The sequence below is a fragment of the Leucopleurus acutus genome (assembly GCF_964270905.1).
Source record: "Leucopleurus acutus genome assembly, chromosome: X".
Lineage (NCBI taxonomy): Eukaryota > Metazoa > Chordata > Mammalia > Artiodactyla > Delphinidae > Leucopleurus > Leucopleurus acutus.
Window position 1 is genome coordinate 46,823,717 of NC_139148.1, and position 17,943 is coordinate 46,841,659.

The following is a 17,943-nucleotide window of genomic DNA, read 5'->3' on the forward strand; positions in this document are numbered from 1 at the left end:
ATGCATTTTGAGAAAATACAATTAGATCTCTACCTCACACAGTCCACAATAAAATAAAATCCAAACAGAATACAGAACTAGACAAAGACAAAATTTTTTAAGTATCAGATGAAAATACAGAAGAATACTTTATGCTCATGAGCCTTGCTAAGCAAGACACAAAATCTCAAACCAAAAACACATTTGACCTTATAAAGAATAAAAACTTTCTGTGTCACAAAGGACACGATAAGCTAATTAGGACACACTGGTAGAAAGTAATTGCAATACACTTAACAAAGGATTAGTATCAGAATGTATAAAGAAAACAAAGAAAGAAAGAGAAAGACCTCAACAGGCAAATGGGCAAATATAAATGGTATTTGCAAAGAAGAAAAATGAGTATTCAATAAACAAATGAAGACATAAACAACTATCGTATAACCATACAACTGAATACTATTCAATAATAAAAATAAGCAACTACTATACATGCAACAACATAAATGGATCTCAAGTTAATCTTAAAAGGTTACATATCATATGATTCTATTTATGTAACATTCTTGAAATGATGGTGATGGAGAACAGATCAGTGATTGCCAGGGGTTAGAGGTAGGGGGAGGGTGTGACTATAAGTGCACAGCTCAAAGCAGTTTTTTAGGTGATGGATCTGTTCTGCATCCTGATGGTGGTGATTGTTATATACAAATCTATACAAGAAATAAATTCATAGAACTACAGATACACACAAAATAAGTGAGGGCATGTGAAATCCAAACAAGGTTTGTAGTTAACAGTATCATACCATTGTCAATTTCCTGGTTTTGATGATTGTACTATGGTAATATAAGATGTTAATACTGGGGAAAGCTGAGAGAAGGGTACTCAGGAACTCTCTGTACAATTTTGGCAACCTCTATATGAGTCTAAAATCATTTCAAAATAAAAATTTAAAAATAAATAAACGTATGAAGACATGCTCAACATTTCTAGTAATCAAGGGAATAGAAATTCAAATAATATATTATTTTTCACTTACCAGCCTAGCAAAAAATATCTGGTATTATCAAATATTGACAGTAAGACTGTACCACTGGCTGATGAGAATTTAAATTGGTCCAGTCCCTTGGGAAAGTAATGTGGCAATATATATTAAAGTAAAAAATGTATAGAACTTATGGTCCAGTAATTTTGCCCGTGTCTCCTCTAGCATGATCTACTTTGTTCTTTTTTTTTTTTTTTTTTTTGTGGTACGTGGGCCTCTCACTGCTGTGGCCTCTCCCGTTGTGGAGCACAGGCTCCGGACGCGCAGGCTCAGCGGCCACGGCTCACGGACCCATCCGCTCCGTGGCATGTGGGATCTTCCCGGACCGGGGCACGAACCCGTGTCCCCAGCATCAGCAGGCGGACTCTCAACCACTGAGCCACCAGGGAAGCCCTACTTTGTTCATTTTAACACTAGTTAAAACAGTGAAAGACTGGAAACAGCCAAAATGTCCAGTGGTAGGAGGAATAGCTAAATAAACTGCAGTGTAGTCTTACTATGGAATACTATGGGGCAATTAAATAAAATCAAGTATATCTATATGTAATAACATAGATATATTTCCAGAACACATAACTGAGTAAAAAATTTACAAAGTGACACATATGGTAGGATCTCTTTTATGCGCTTAAAGTAATAAAACAAACCAGAAAATAATGCTATATTTGGGCTAAGGGTACATATCTATGCATGTAATTACACCGAAAAAGATCTAGCATGAAACACACCAAACTAATAACAGAAAGGACAAGGACAAAGAGAGGGGCGGGGTTAAATGAGATTTCTCAGCATTGTTTTAAATTTTTTACCAGGAATTTATATTGGCATACTACTTATGTAATTAAAGTAAGTAGAAAAAATTTTTTAAGAAAATATGATGCAAATATTGTGGTTGAGAATCAAAGTGATATTCAAACACTGTGATGAGTAGGGATGCAACTGCATACAAAATGCTGAGGTTTCATATTTATCTCCAGGAGCTGAAAATTGAAACCATCTAAACAGATGTTTGATTAGACCACAATGTCAACTGAAAAGGAACCAATCTCAACCACCAAAAGTACTAATGCACTAGTACTAACACATCACACTACAAGAGGTAAGAAACGCTAACCTCAGCAGTAGATAAAAATCGGATAAGTGGTTTTCCATATTATTTGATAAAACAATCAAAACCACAATTGGCACATCTGAACTCATGATTCACTTCCTGTCTCTTATATACCCTTGTTCATTGATACATGGGGAAATAAAATGGAGAAATAAGAACAAATCTTTGGTAAATGGAATATAATCTATAAAAAAGTGAATCACTATGTTGTACACCTGAAACTAATATTGTAAATCAACTATACTTCAATGTAAAAAAGAAGACAAAGTAGATTTAACCAGCTATGCATATTGTGAAATGTATCAAAGTCTTATTTGTTCAAATATCACAATTTTTTAAATTAATATAGAAAATAGAAGACAGATCTTAGGTTGTCCACAAACACAAGTTCATTATAAATTTGTAAGTCCTGATTAGGCAGCAAGAATGATAAAGATCAACAAAGAATCCTCTCCCATTGAGAGCAGGCTGATAGAGATATCTACAGTCATTCTTATTGATTATTCAACAAACATATAACAAGCAACTGTTGTAACAAACACTGTGCTAGGTGCTAGGAATACAGAGATAAATTGGGTACAGATCTCTGCCACAAAGAATTTCAGTTTTATTGGGGAGAAAGACATAAAATATAAGTACAGCTTGCTATTTGACCAGGATGAAGATCCCTCTCCCCTGTGCCTTGGCAATAAAAAAACCCCCAAACATCAGAAATTCATTCCATCCCTTTGTCATCAACTCTTAGAGGTTTACGGATGGGCATATAGTGGTTACCTCAATTAAGTGAGAGGTGATATTTTGCAGTGATAAAATATTAGGAAAGAGAGGTTATACTTCTGGTAATGGTCCCATAAGACCAAACCCCACACACAGAGATATCAACAAAAAGTGCTGGACAAATGTAAAAAAACAACTGTCTGAAAGCATAAGACAGCAATCAAAAGCAGGTAGAAACTGGTAGGAAGGCAACACTTGGAAGAAAGGAAGGATAGTAGATGAGTTTGCTATTTTTATGGCTTTTCATCTGGGGGCAAGCCCCATAGCAGCTAAAACTCAGAAGAAAACCCACATTCTTACAAGACTGAAGAGACAGAGGAAGGTGACTGGTAGTATAGAGGCTTCAAGACCCAAGAAGCTCCTGGTGCTTCACCACACAACAGAAAAAGATCCAGGCCATGAGTCTCCTGACCCTTCACCCAATGGCAGAAGGCAACTGAGGGCATTATGTCTCAGCCCTCTACCCAATGGCAGAGAGCCATGCAGACCCCACAACTCCTGACCTTCTACTCAGCAGTAAACAGTGGCCAGGTAAGTACTTCCGTACCCCAGTGGCACTGGCAGAGATCGAGTATTAAGGGTACCAGCATCAGATGGCCAGGAAAGAGGCCAGGGAAAATGCTCTCTGTCCTATGGGTCCAGTATCCTCCACTCCCCAAATCTAACACTTGGTAGCCCAAAGAAGCACCTTCCACTCCTGCAGGTAGCACCGATGGAAACCCAGCAAGAGCTTGAACAGAGCCAGAAGACCAAGCAGACCAGAATAGCATTACAAGAGTTCAGAAAACTAAATTATCATTGGAACTACATACAGCTCGCAAAAGTAGGATAGAATCTACAGGCTAAACTTATCAGGGCAAGTGCCTACTAAAATAGAAGATTTAAATATGATCAAGACAACATATATATACTACCGAACATAAAATAGTTGGCTGGTGGGAAGCAGCAGCATAGCACTTAAGTCTTAGGACTTAAGTCTGCCATTTTATTTTTTAAAAATATTTATTTATTTTATTTTTGGTTGTGTTAGGTCTTAGTTGCGGCACACAGGATCTTTTGTTGTGGTGTGCGGGCTTCTCTAGTTGTGGTGTGCCAGCTCCTGGGTGCGTGGGCCCTCTAGTTGCCCTGCCACATGTGGGATCTTAGTTCCCTGACCAGGGATGGAACCTGTGTCCCCTGCATTGGAAGGCGGATTCATAACCACTGGACCACCAGGGAAGTCCCGAGTCTGCCATTTTAGTATTTGCTTTTTCCCTATGGTTGTCTTTCCTCTGTTTCTCTTTTCTTGCCTTCCTGTGGGTTACTTGCAAATTTTTTAAGATTCCTTCTTGTTTTATGTATACTGTTTTGAGTATATTGGGCTGTAAGTTTACTTAGTGGTTGCTCTCTCTCTCTCTCTTTCTCTATGTTTATCCGTGGTTGTCCAGTGGTTAGGACTCCAAGCTTTCACTGCCAAGGGCCTGGGTTCAATCCCTGGTTGGGGAACTAAGATCCCACAAGCTGTACAGCATGCAGCCAAAAATAAACAAATAAATAAAAATTAAAAAAACATAGAACAGGATAAATTAATCTATGGTGAAAAAAATCAACAGTGGTCAACTCTGGTGGGGTGGGGGGGCACTGACTGGGAAGGGGCATGAAGGAACTTTCTGTAGTAATGGCAATATTCTTTATTATGTGGGCAAGCTAGAGCCTACGGGCCAAATCTGGTGCACCAACCATTTTTGTGAATAAAGTTGTATTGGAACACAGCCATGCCAAATATTTTACATATTGTCTATGGCTGTTTTCATGCATGCAATAGCAGAGTTGAGTAAATGCAACAGAGACTACATAGCCCACAAATCCTAAAAGAGTTACTATCTAGACCTTTGCCAACATCTGTTTTATATTTTGATAATGGTTTGGGTTACACAGGTGTAAGCATTTGTCAAAACTCACTGAATTATGATCTGTGCATTTTACAGAACATAAATTTAAACTAAAAATATATATAAACAAATACTGAGTTCTAGTCAATGATATGCATGCTTAAGTGTTAATGGATGAAGTGTACTAATATCAGCAACTTTAATTTTGAAATGACCAGAAAAATAAGATGGACTAATAAATGGATAAAGGGGTGGATAGATATGTGATAGAGCAAATACAGCAGAAGTTAACTGCAGAATCTAGTTGGTAGGTATATGGGTGTTCACTTATTTTTTATCAACTTTTCTGTAACTTTGAAATTTTTCTTAATAAAATGTTGGGGGAAACTACTGGGCATATGCCCTGAGAAAACCATAATTCAGAAAGAGTCATGTACCACAATGTTCACTGCAGCTCTATTTACAATAGCCAGGACATGGAAGCAACCTAAGTGTCCATCAACAGATGAATGGATAAAGAAGATGTGGCACATATATACAATGGAATATTACTCAGCCATAAAAAGAAACGAAATTGAGTTATTTGTAGTGAGGTGGATGGACCTAGAGTCTGTCATACAGAGTGAAGTAAGTCAGAAGGAGAAAAACAAATACCGTATGCTAATACATATATATGGAATCTAAAAGAAAAAAAATGGTTCTGAAGAACCTAGGGGCACGACAGGAATAAAGATGCCAATGTAGAGAATGGACTTGAGGACACAGGGAGGGGGAAGGGTAAGCTGGGACGAAGTGAGAGAGTGGCATGGACATATATACACTACCAAATGTAAAATAGATAGCTAGTGGGAAGCAGCTGCGTAGCACAGGGAGATCAGCTCCGTGCTTTGTGACCACCTAGAGGGGTGGGATAGGGAGGGTGGGAGGGAGACGCAAGAGGGAGGAGATATGGGGTTATGTGTATATGTATAGCTGATTCACTTTGTTATAAAGCAGAAACTAACACACCATTGTAAAGCAATTATACTCCAATAAAGATGTTTAAAAAATAATAATAATAATAAAAGAAAATGTGGTATAGATATACAATGGAATATTACTCAGCCATAAAAAATGTTGGGGGAAATTTTTTTAATTAGGAAAGGAAAGTATACAACACTTGCCCACAGAAATGAACATTCCATTCTGAAATACCTTGTTAAGAAATTTATTCTAAAGAAATAAATCCCTAATAGCATGCTTTGTCTGAAGAAACTTCAACTCTAAAGATCTTTATTAATCCTTGATCATTCCTGTTAGAAGTCAGAGTGCACACATCAGAATTCATTATAATTTATGCCCTTGATGAAGAGGGAATTTTATAAAACACAATACTTGAGATCATAGCTGTTTGGAATAGTAATATCACCACTAAAATACTCTTCCCGCATAGCACACCTATTATCTAAGGACCTCATACATTTTATTAGCAAAACCCAATAAATTCAGAGTCTTTAGAGATACCTGAAGCAGAACAGAAGAGAAAAAAAATAAACTGGATTCTCAGTTCCTTCCTTTAATTAATTCAATCAATCCCCTGAGTTAATTATATCTCACTGAAGTCATCATGCTCTTTTTCTCAAATTTTGGCAGGGAGGATAGCTATCTTACAAAGAGGACGAATGGTGTATAACGATTAAGGGCACAACCTCTGCAGCCAGGTAGTCTGGGTTCAAATCCTGGCCCTCCCGTATGACACTGGGTAAGTTATTTAACCTCTCTGAACCTCAGTTACCCCTAATGACAGCTACTATTCATAGGGTTGTTGTGAGGATAGTGCACATAAAGCCATTAGAATAGTATTTAGCACCTAAGAATCACTCAGTAGTGTTCACTATTATCATCTCATAAAGGCAAATGCTTTATTATAAATGTAGAACAATAAGATAGCCATAGGCTTGTAACATACTAGGACTAACAGGCCTTCTTGCTGTTCTTCGAACATCCCAGACCCACTCCTCCCTCAAAGCCCTTGCACTGGTTATTCCCTCTACCTGAAATGTGTGCTATGGACTCTCTCATCTCCTTCAAGTGTGTGCTCAATTGTCAACCTTCTCAATGAGGCCTACCCTGATCTCCACCTTATTTAGAATTGCAACCCACTTTCCTCCTTACCCTGCTCCACATTTCCCCCAATCTCCCTGTACTGTATTATATAATTTACTTTTTATACTATTATGGTTAGTGACAGTCTACCCACATTAGGCAACAAAACTCAATGACAGAAGGGATTTTTGTCTTTTATTCACTGATACATCCCAAGTAGGTGTTCAAATATTTTTTGTTAGCATCATCCAGTCTACCCCTTCACTTTACAGATGAGGAAACTCCAAAAAGACTCGAATCAAAGCTACCCAGTGAGTAAGGAATAAAGGCAGGAACAAGGACTGTGACTTCCAGTCTGGTGCCATTTCTACTATAGCTCACTATCTCCTTGACCCTTGAACATTACAGAAAATTCACAATCATCTATATTTTCCCCCCAGCAGGATTTACCTTTGGAATTTCTTGGCCTTGCAAATACTGCTGTGTCTGTAACACAGAAATGCTCTGAGAGGCAGTAGAAGCCTGTACTGGAATACTAAGTGGCGACAGATGAACAGAAGATGGCTGATTTGTAAGGGCTATCCCAGAGCTTGGATGAGGGTCTGGTGTTGTAATTGTGTTTCTGATGACCCACAAACAAGCGCTAAGCTAGAAGATGACTGCCACTGTGGCTGGACAGAAGACTGCTGCTGAATGCATGCTGGCTGGTGCTGTGCTAGGTTTCATTGCAGGGGAAAGGTTTGACTGCTGTCTAATGCCTGAAGCACTTGAGGCTGCTCTAAAGGCTGTATTACATATTGTTCCATTGCCGCTAGTTGCAACTGTTCTTGCAAAGGAGGTGTAATCTGGACCATGTTTGTAATGGCCTTTGGAATACCTGTAATGGCTGAATGTGGTTAGTTGCCTGTGAATGAGGTACCTGCTGCTGGAAAGCAGCATGTTGGCTATATAAAGACTGCTGTTGATTTATGGGACCTTCTTGAGTAGACAACTGATGGGTTTTCTGCGCTTGCCTATGAGATGAATGAGTCATCTGCTGATGATGAATGAAACCTGAGTGAGAAACCTGGCTTGGTGTTACATGTGATTGGGAAAGCTGTGCAGAGAAGTGTGGGGGCTGGATCTGGGCCTCTGAGGAGGCCTGCTGAATGAAGGACATTTGTGCAGGGTGTTGAAGCTGTCCTTCCACAGCCATCTGAGATGTAACACTGACTGGGCTTTTAGCTGCTGGTACCCAAAACTGACATCTGCTTAGGATAGAAATGCTGAATTCTGCACATTAAATAAAGGCTCAATAGAATGTGTTTGTGTATCTAAGGTTAATGATAAATAATGTTAAATGTCTTATGTCTTTTGTTCCAAGGCTGAAGAACCTTGGGGTTGTGTTAAATAGGCTTGTTGCTCAGAAGTCTGTGCTACATAAAGTGGTACTAAGTATAAGTCCTGATCTGCTGAGTTTGTAATATGTACTTGCCTGCTATCAGAAGGGTTTACTGTGTATACTTGCTGGGTTATGAAGGCTGCCTGTTCAGTTGTCTGGATAGTATAAACAGCATGTCCTGAATAAGGGACATACTCAAGTGCCTGGTAAGCAGGCTGTTCCACAGGTTGCACAGGGTAAGCTGCTTGGATTATACATCCTGGCTGGTCTGGAAAAGGTGACCGAACCAGAGGTTGCACTGTATAAACAGGCTGCCCCTAGGCCGGGACCAAATAAGAGGGCTGTGCCACAGGTGGGACTGGATAAGAAGAAGCATGTATAGAATAGGTTGGCTGTGATATCAGTGGTTGTACAGTGTAAAGAGGATGCTCTGGGGCTGGCAGTGAATAAACAGGCTGTGTTGGAGCCTTCATTGGGTAAGTGGCTGTGATGGGTAAGAAGCTTATTCCTGGGGAAGTATCACAAAGGGCAGCTACTCAGGAGCCTTCAATGGGAAAGATGGCAGTTCTGCAGGTGGTCCTGAATAAGTGTGTTGAACAGAATAAAATGGCTGTTCCAGGGACTGAATCACACTTTCAGTACTACCCTTTGACTGCTGCTGACTTACATGAGTTTCAGATTTTCATAGTACAATCCTGCTGAACATTTTTCTGTGGTGATGCCATAATCTTAGGTTGTAAAATTAATGGCTACTGCTGAATAGAGGCTTGGAAACAAGGCTTCTTCAAACGCACAGTCTGGCTTTGTGGCGCTGAAGAACCGGGAATTATAGACTCCTGATGTATCACTGAGTATGGCTGGGATATTGAATGTATCTTTTGTGAGAAGGGTGATGGGCTCCCGAATGCCCCCCAATGGAATTAGAAGGGAGCTGAGCTGTACCAGCAGCATTCTGTGTACTGCTCACATGTTGGGCAAAAGAATGATTCAACAAAGCTTGAGGGTGATTAACTAACAAGAAACTAGGAATTTGATTGGCATTTGGTAATTTGGTTAATGCCTGATTCCCATTTCTAGGGTCAGGCTCAAGTTGAAGACCAACTGTTGGATCCTGGGAAGTCATTTGTGAAGCAAGCAATATCTGAGGAGAAACTACAGAAAAGACTGGTTGTGGAACTCCAGTAACTGACAAGTCTAAAGTCATAGGTTGAGCTGAAATTTGTCCATCTGCTCCAAAGGTCAGCTATAGTTCCTAATGCTGGTGCAAGGAAAATTCAAATTATAAATGCATATACCATGGGAATTCCCTGGCGTCCACTGGTTAGGGCTTGGTGCTCTCACTGCCAGGGACCCAGGTTCAATCCCAGGTTGGGGAACTAAGATCCTGCAAGCTGCACAGTGAGGCCAAAAAACCTTTTTTTTATTAAAAAATAAAATAAATGCATATACCATGCTCATTTTAATGGTCCCAGACAGAATGATAGATAAAATAATGCTATGTTGTAAAAATTTCAGGGACTTCCCTGGTGGTGCAGTGGTTAAGAATCCACCTGCCAATGCAGGGGACACAGGTTCAATCCCTGGTCCGGGAAGATCCCACATGCCATGGAGCAACTAAGCCCGTGTGCCACAACTACTGAGCCTGTGCTCTAGAGCCCACGCGCCACAACTACTGAAGCCCGCATGCCTGGAGCCCATGCTCCACAACAAGAGAAGCCACCTTATTGAGAAGCCCACGCACAATAACAAAGAGTAGCCCCCGTTCACCACAACTAGCGAAAGCCCGTGCACAGCAATGAAGACCCAAAGCAGCCAAAAATAAATTTAAAAAAATTTTCAGAAGGTTATCAAAAAGGTGCTGGGTATAGCATTAGTCCTATAAAAATCCTAATACCATGAGTAAATGCTAATTGAATACACTAAGGGACTGAGACCAGTCCCCAGGCAACATATTGCTCATGGCTTCTCATTTATTGCACTTGCCACATAACTCATTCAAACCCTGGCAGAAATTCAGAGTAATTGAATCTGACACCTTCACACACCAGACAGTGGAAGTTCAAAAGGATTTCAATATCATAGTTAAAGGGAACAGAGAAGCTCTCTCAAGAGGAGAGGAGTGAGTTGGCTGAATACATATAGGCTGGCTGTAATAATTCCTAGAACTTGAACCACCACATTCATAAAAAGACCCCCACTGGTTAAAGTGCTTGCTTATGTGGATTCTATATATTAGGTGAAAAAGGCAGGCTACAAAATAGTATGTATGTGATATACATATGTATGTATAAACAAAGTTATATATGTATACATAGAAAAAAAAGACAAATCTAGAGTCTCTACCACCAAATGTAAACAATAATTTATTTCTAGCTGGAGAGATAGTAAGTGATTTTCACTGTCTTCTTTATAACTTTATAGGCTTTATTTTAAATAGGTAAATAACACTTTCATAAAGTTTTTAAACTTCTTTTAAAAATTTTGGAAACACATTTCAAAATACACATGCCTGTATATTTACGTGGTTGAACCTAAGTTAATTTAAGCATCCATCCAACACACTTCGCATTATAGTCTTAAAAAGAGATAAATCCAACCACAACATAAGCTCAAGTATGAACATATACCATATAAGCTACAAATACTAGCCAAACACCATGCACTGTCAACCATATCAGATTAAATATACCCCCAGCAGATTTTAAATGCATCTGGCATTTGTCAAGTACATGTATGTTTTCCCCTACAAGCCTGTGAGTTCTTCAGGGCAAGGACCATATTTTATCTCATTTTATATCCCCAGAGATGATGGTCGTTAAAAGTTTGTTGATGAACTATGACTATATACCAATCTCTTAAAAGCAACAGATCACCAGCTGCTAACTAAATCACATACAGAGAATGCCTAGGAGCTCAGACCAACTCATTCCCAAAGAGAGAAGAGACACACAGGGGATGGTAGGGTTGAGGAAAGAAAATGGGATAACAAAGAAAAGCCCAACCATGTATCCAGAGTCCATAACCTAGGAAACCAGGATATGGTCTTGATATATGAACTCTCACAAAGACTGTGTACTCGTTGTCAGAAATGAGTACCATTGACTTTGAGAGTCTAAATGACAAAAACACTTATTTCTCCTACAGAAATAAACGTGAACCAAAAGAGTCAAGAATTTAGATGAAAGTGCTTAAAATTATAAGAGTCTATGAAATACTATTTCTACTTAACTACCAAAGACATCCCTCTACATTCAAACCAGGCTGGAAAAGTCCAATACAAAAAACAAACCATAAAAAGGGATCTGAGTCCTAAATAATTTTTTTTTAATTTATTTATTTATGTTTGGCTGTGTCGGGTCTTTGTTGCTGCGCGTGGGCTTTTCTCTAGTTGCGGTGAGTGGGGGCTACTCTTCGTTGCGACGCACGGGCTTCTCATTGCAGTGGCTTCTCTTGTTGCAGAGCACGGGCTCTAGGTGCACGGGTGCGTGGGCTCTAGAGCACAGGCTCAGTAGTTGTGGCGCATGGGCTTAGGTGCTCCGCAGCATGTGGGATCTTCCCGGACCAGGGCTCTAACCCGTGTCTCCTGCATTGGCAGGCGGATTATTTTTTTTCTTTTTTTTTAAATTTACTTTATCTTTGGCTGCATTGGGTCTTTGTTGCTGCGTGCAGGCTTTTCTCTAGCTGCGGCAAGTGGGGGCTACTCTTCGTTGCGGTATATGGGCTTCTCAGTGCAGTGGCTTCTCTTGTTGTGAAGCACAGGCTCCAGGCGCATGGGCTTCAGTAGCTGTGGTGCGCAGGCTCAGTAGTTGTGGCTCGTGGGCTCTAGAGCACAGGCTCAGTAGTTGTGGCACATGGGCTTAGTTGCTCCACGGCATGTGGGATCTTCCTGGACCAGGGCTCGAACCTGTGTTCCCTGCATTGGCAGGAGGATTCTTAACCACTGTGCCACCAGGGAAGCCCTGGCAGGTGGATTCTTAACCACTGCACCACCAGGGAAGTCCCCTAAATAAACTTTTTTATCCGTATATGGAGTTCTCAGTTTCTCTTCCAATTATACAAGCAGTGTCTCAAGATTCTAGTTACACAATGTTAGACACATCCTCAAGAAGAATGTCTTAAGTGAAGGAAAGTATAAACAACTTTTTGCTTTCAGTGACTTTTATATAAACTAGGATGAATTTATGAAAGAGAGCCTTTGCCTGTCAGAAAACCTAGGCAGTGTTAAATAAGTTTAAGTGAATATGGAGCCTCTAAAATGTATCTTACCTTTACCTGTGAGACCTTTGGGACACTTAATGGCAAAAACTGGAGTTGTGAGACAAGCGGAGGTCCAAGGACATGTACAGGCAGAACAGTGGACTGACCTTGAAGCAAAGGCAAAATTTGGGGCTGAGTCAGCTTTGGCTGCTTCTGCAACTGTTAAAAAAAAAATTAAAGATAAACTCTCCCATTTACAGTAAATATACTGATTATATATTTAAAATATATTTAAAACTTCACCTCACCCCTGAAATCTGCTGGTGATGTCCCACTAACTGCTGGGATGGATAAATTTTCCCTGGAACATTTATTTCAGCCTGTGGGTTGTTAGAAACCATTTGAGAGCCCATCATCTGGTCTGAGGAGTAGGCTATACTGGGCTGATTTGAAGTTTCTGAATGTATAACTGATCCAGCTCCTGCCTCAGACAAACTGTCACCTATGGCAAAGAAAACAAGTGATAGGTAGAAGGGAAAAACTTGAAACACAAGGTCCAAATAGCACAGGAAATGGTAAGTGTTTCTTTAATTTTTTTCTTTTTTACTCTGACAACCTTAAACAGCTTCAAATAAAATATGTACACTGCAGAATTAATAAAAAACCATCATGTAAACTCTCCATGTTGATACTGTGGTATAACTAAAATATTCTTAGTAAAGCAAAACTACAAAGAATCACATAAAAGTCAACTCGATTTGCTGGCCATTTCATGCATATCCTAACTAATCTTTGTTTGCCATTAGGATTTCAGTAAAATCTAGGTAGCATATTCTCATTCTCCTAGAATCTGGCTAGAAAATAATACTGCCTTTATGGAACAACTGGTTATGACTACGAAAATACTGTGTCCTTCTAGAGAAGAGAATGCGTTACAGCAGAAATATTAGAGAAACTGTGTTAATTTTATACTTGGGTCTAAAATACAAAAGTTCTTAAAGTCTAGAAAATTCCCTCTTGAAGAATAAATTCTATCTTTAGTTGCATATCTTCTTTACTAAAGGATTTACCATGAGACCCTTAAAAATGGTAAAAAGATTATAATCCTTATTCAACTAGTACCTTGGACAAGTCACTTAGCAGGACAGTTTCTTAATTTTAAAATAAGGAAACTATCTGCCTTGCCTATTTCAGGGATTTTGTAAAAGGATTAATGAAATGATAGATAACAAAATGCTTTGAAACATACAAAAGTACTATTTAAAGATAAGGGAATACAATTACACATTTCCTTTTATAAATTATAACTGTGTTACTTGTAACAGAGGAGCAATGCCATTGTGGTTTTCTTTGCAGAAGCTGTTGTCGCACATGTTGATCAACTTCAGTTTCTTCACATTCAGCCCCGCTGTGCTGGGCAGGAGGAGGGGGCAAAGCTGTATTTTGGGGCTGAGGGAGTACATTCCCCACAGACTTGCACTGGGAGTCTCTGCGTTCTTCCAAACAGCCAGCTGGCTTCTTCTCCCTTGTCTTCTTTATCAGGGCCACCCGGTCTCTAATGGACTTAGCAACAGCTTTGGAATCACTTTCATGGAAGAATCCTGACTTGACCTACAAACAAAACATAATAAGCAAACCACATCTTTAAGATTTTTACTTTTACTTTTTACTAGCAGAGTTATTTTCTGCCCCCAAATTCCAAATGCTATTAAATAACAGTTAATTTGTTTCTATGTTCTTTCTTAATCAGACATGCATAAATGCCAGAGCCTTTAGTAAGAAAAGCAACACTATTACCAAGCATTGTTGAAATAATTCTGGCTTTAAACAAAAACAAACAAATAGCTTGGTATTTCAGTACATGCAGTCTTATTACAGGTAATTTATGACTGCCATTAAGTTTTGTGAAACATTAAAAAGGTTTCCTCATTCAACAACAGTAAGTGTCTACAATGTGCCCAGTATTGGGCTCTGGAGACATATAAGTGCCTAAGCTGGTCCTTTGTCCTATATGCACACACAAGCTGGTGGTGAGAGAAGGATAAAAACAATATAAGGGGCTTCCCTGGTGGCGCAGTGGTTAAGAATCTGCCTGCCAAGGCAGGGGACATGGGTTTGAGCCCTGGTGCGGGAAGATCCCACATGCCGCGGAGCAACTAAGTCCGTGCACCACAACTACTGAGCCTGCACTCTAGAGCCCGTGAGCCACAACTACTGAGCCCACGTGCCACAACCACTGAAGCCTGAGCACCTAGAGCCCGTGCTCCGCAACAAGAGAAGCCACCGCAATGAGAAGCCCATGCACCGCAACAAAGAGTAGCCCCCGCTGGCCGCAACTAGAGAAAGCCCGTGCACGGCAACGAAGACCCAACACAGCCAAAAATAAATAAATAAAGTAAATAAAAATTTTAAAAAAACATAAAGTGAAATAAAAGGTAGAAATGAGCTGCTGCAAAAGCCCTAAAGGAGCACAAGCCTCTCTGGTGAAAGCAGAGAAAGTATCACAGAGGAAGGTAAAGTCTGACCTGGATTAAAACAAAACAAGGAACTTGCAGGCTATTGAGGGAGAGGTAGATGAAGTTCAGAGATCAACACTCTAGGCAGAGGAAGTATGCTTATGGCAAAGTGCTATATCTTACTAGGTGTTAGAAGAGTGACAGAAGTTAAGGGCTTATTGTCTGAAAGGAACAGGGCTGAGTAACAGAGATAATGACTTGAGGAGGTGCCATGGCATATTATTCTCAGTCCTACAATCTGTTTTTTAAAGCATATCATGGGGGTCTGCAGACTCGGGGAAATTTCATCGTAGTTGAAAAATGATTAAAATGTTAGATGGAATCCATATATTTAATTTCACTCCCTCCCAAAGTTCAAAAAACACTCCCAGAGTAAATGGATTTTTAAGTCATAAACTCACAAGAATAGAAAGAATAAAGGCAACAGCAACAACAGACAATGTTTTGGACATTTGGGGATGTGGAAAACAAACAGATAATAACTGACCTAGTGGACCTGAAAAAGTGAACCAGGGAAAGCTGAAAATCATTCCCATTTATACTGAATAATACTCGTAACACACAGGAACTGGCAGTACCAGGTACTTACAGAACTGGGTAAAGTCAAAAGAGATGACTAAAATAAGGAAGACTAAGTGAAAGGGTTTTGAGAAGTAGTTAGGTATTAGGTCCCTGTGCTCCACCCTCCAGTCCACACCTTTGGGTGATTGCTTCTTCCCTACCCGAGAAGTCTGTAATTTTGTTCTCTGGAGAGGGTAAAAGAGGATCATATCTGGACTAGGGAACACCAGGCACAGTTGAGGGTATGGCTACCATAACAAAAACAAGAAGATTAAATGGACCATATGCATGCTGAACGCCATACACAGAAACCCCCAGCCCTCTTCCCCACTTGGCTACCAAAATATCAGTAACCAGATCCTTACCCTCCAGGCAGGATATTGAAAGATGCTTCTCTGGAGAATCTGGCCAATCCAAGAAGAAAGACCCACAACTATTTATGTCAAAGATTCCCCAATTATTGGCCCACCTAGATACTTGAGAGTAGAGGTTAACACGTCTGACATAAGCGATCATACCATCCAATCAGCTTGTTAGTCCCTGTCATAGGCAAAATCATGGCCCCTCAAAGATGTCCCATCCTAATCCTCAAACCTGTGAATATGATGAGATAGCACTCCCATTATTGAGCTATACACAATTGACCTTAAGACAGAAAGATCTGGGTGAGCCTTTTACCAGCTAGTGAAGGATTAAACTTGCCATTCCTGACTTTGAAGATGGAGTGGGGGCATGTGAAAGGACTGAAGAACAGTCCCTAGGAGCTGAGAGTGACCCCCAGCTAACAGCCAGAAAGGAAATGAAGACCTTAGTCTTACAACTGCATGGAACTAAACTCTGTCAACAACCTGGTTGAGCCCAAAAGCAGATTCTCTCCCAGAGCCTCCAGCTAAGAGTCCAGGCCACCAAACCTTGATTTCAGCCTGTGAGACTCTAAGCAGAGAATCCAGTAAAGCCTACCAGGACTTCTGACCCACGGAACTGAAATAATAAAAGGGTGTTGTTTTAGCCCACTAAATCTGTGGTAACTTGCTATACAGCAGTAGAAAACTAATAGTCTCCTACTATTGATCATGAGCAGCCAGCCAAGAATGATCAGAAATATGAGAAAAGCCTCTAACAAGAAGATGGAGCACAAAACCAACAAAAAACCCCAGCAACTTGGAGAAAAGATACTATGCAGGGAGGAAAAAAAGTGTCAAAAACACTCTCTTCACTAAAATTACAGAGAGGTGCCATAATATCGCATCCACAAAACAAAGAACAAGACGTTTACTCTAAAAAGGGAACAGACCAAAAAAAAAAAAAAAATGAAAAGGAACTCTTGAAATTAAAAACAAGATAGTAGAAACGAAAAACTCAATGGAAGAGTTAGAAAATAAAGTTGACAATGTCTTCCAGAAAGGAGAATAAAAAGACAAAAAGATAGAAAATAGAAAAGAACATTGGAGAAACAGTCCAAGAGGCCAAACATCCAAATAGCAGTTCTAGAAAGAGAAAACAAAGAGAAAACAAAGGGAAAGAACTCAACAATAAAATACTTTTAAGAAATTTTCCAGAAACTAAAGGATATGAGTCCACTGAGTATCCAACACAGTGGATGAAAACAGACCCCAACCAAGACACACTGTGAAAATTTATAATCCTGAGAAGAAAGAGAAGATATTACAAGCTTCCAGAGAGGAAAAAATGGATCACATGCAAAAGATCCAGAAAACAGAACATCTTTGTATTTCTCAATATCAATACTGAAAGCTAGAATATCATGGAGCAATGACTTTAAATTTTTTTAATTGCCAACCTAAAATGACTTAGCCAGCCAAATATGAAGACAGAATAAAGATGTTTTTAATACATGCAAGTCTCAAAGAATTTACCTCCCATATACCCTTTCTTAAGAAGTTGGCAGAGGAAGTGAGCCACTAAAACAAAAGGTAAGCAAAGAAAGAGAAAGACATGGGATTTAGGACACATGAATTCCAATACAGGAGAGAGGCAGAGAAGTCTAGAATGATAGTAAAAAGAAAGATCAGTATGATAGTTATGTAGCAGATGTCCAAGACAATCATTCTAGATTAGGACCATGTGACTAGAAAGATAGGCATGTTAAAGGCTATCATCTCCAAGATACCCACTGTCAATGTCCCATACTCCTTTTATTTATTTATTTTAATTTATTTATTTTTGGCTGCGTTGGGTCTTTGTTGCAGTGCATGGGCTTCTCATTGCAGTGGCTTCTCTTGTTGCAGAGCATAGACTCTAGGCACACGAACTTCAGTAGTTGTGGCTCGCGGGGTCTAGAGTGCAGGCTCAGTAGTGATGGCACACGGGCTTAGTTGCCCCGCGGCATGTGGAATCTTCCCGGCCCAGGGCTCAAACCCGTGTCCCCTGCATTGGCAGGTGGATTCTTAACCACT

General features: G+C 39.9%; 1 protein-coding gene across 3 annotated transcripts in view; it reads right to left on the reverse strand.

The window, feature by feature from the left end:
* Positions 1-17,943, reverse strand: part of WNK3 (WNK lysine deficient protein kinase 3) — a gene marked incomplete at both ends in the record, with an annotated part of 146,955 nt that overhangs the window by 88,087 nt on the left and 40,925 nt on the right. For 2 of the 3 annotated variants that reach the window (XM_082864603.1, XM_082864602.1), the window contains 3 exons: positions 12,519-12,668; positions 12,758-12,951; positions 13,766-14,060. In XM_082864603.1, the coding sequence (XP_082720729.1) occupies positions 12,519-12,668; positions 12,758-12,951; positions 13,766-14,060 (639 nt within the window). The remainder of the gene's footprint in view (positions 1-12,518; positions 12,669-12,757; positions 12,952-13,765; positions 14,061-17,943) is intronic. The other variant, XM_082864604.1, reaches the window with a different exon arrangement.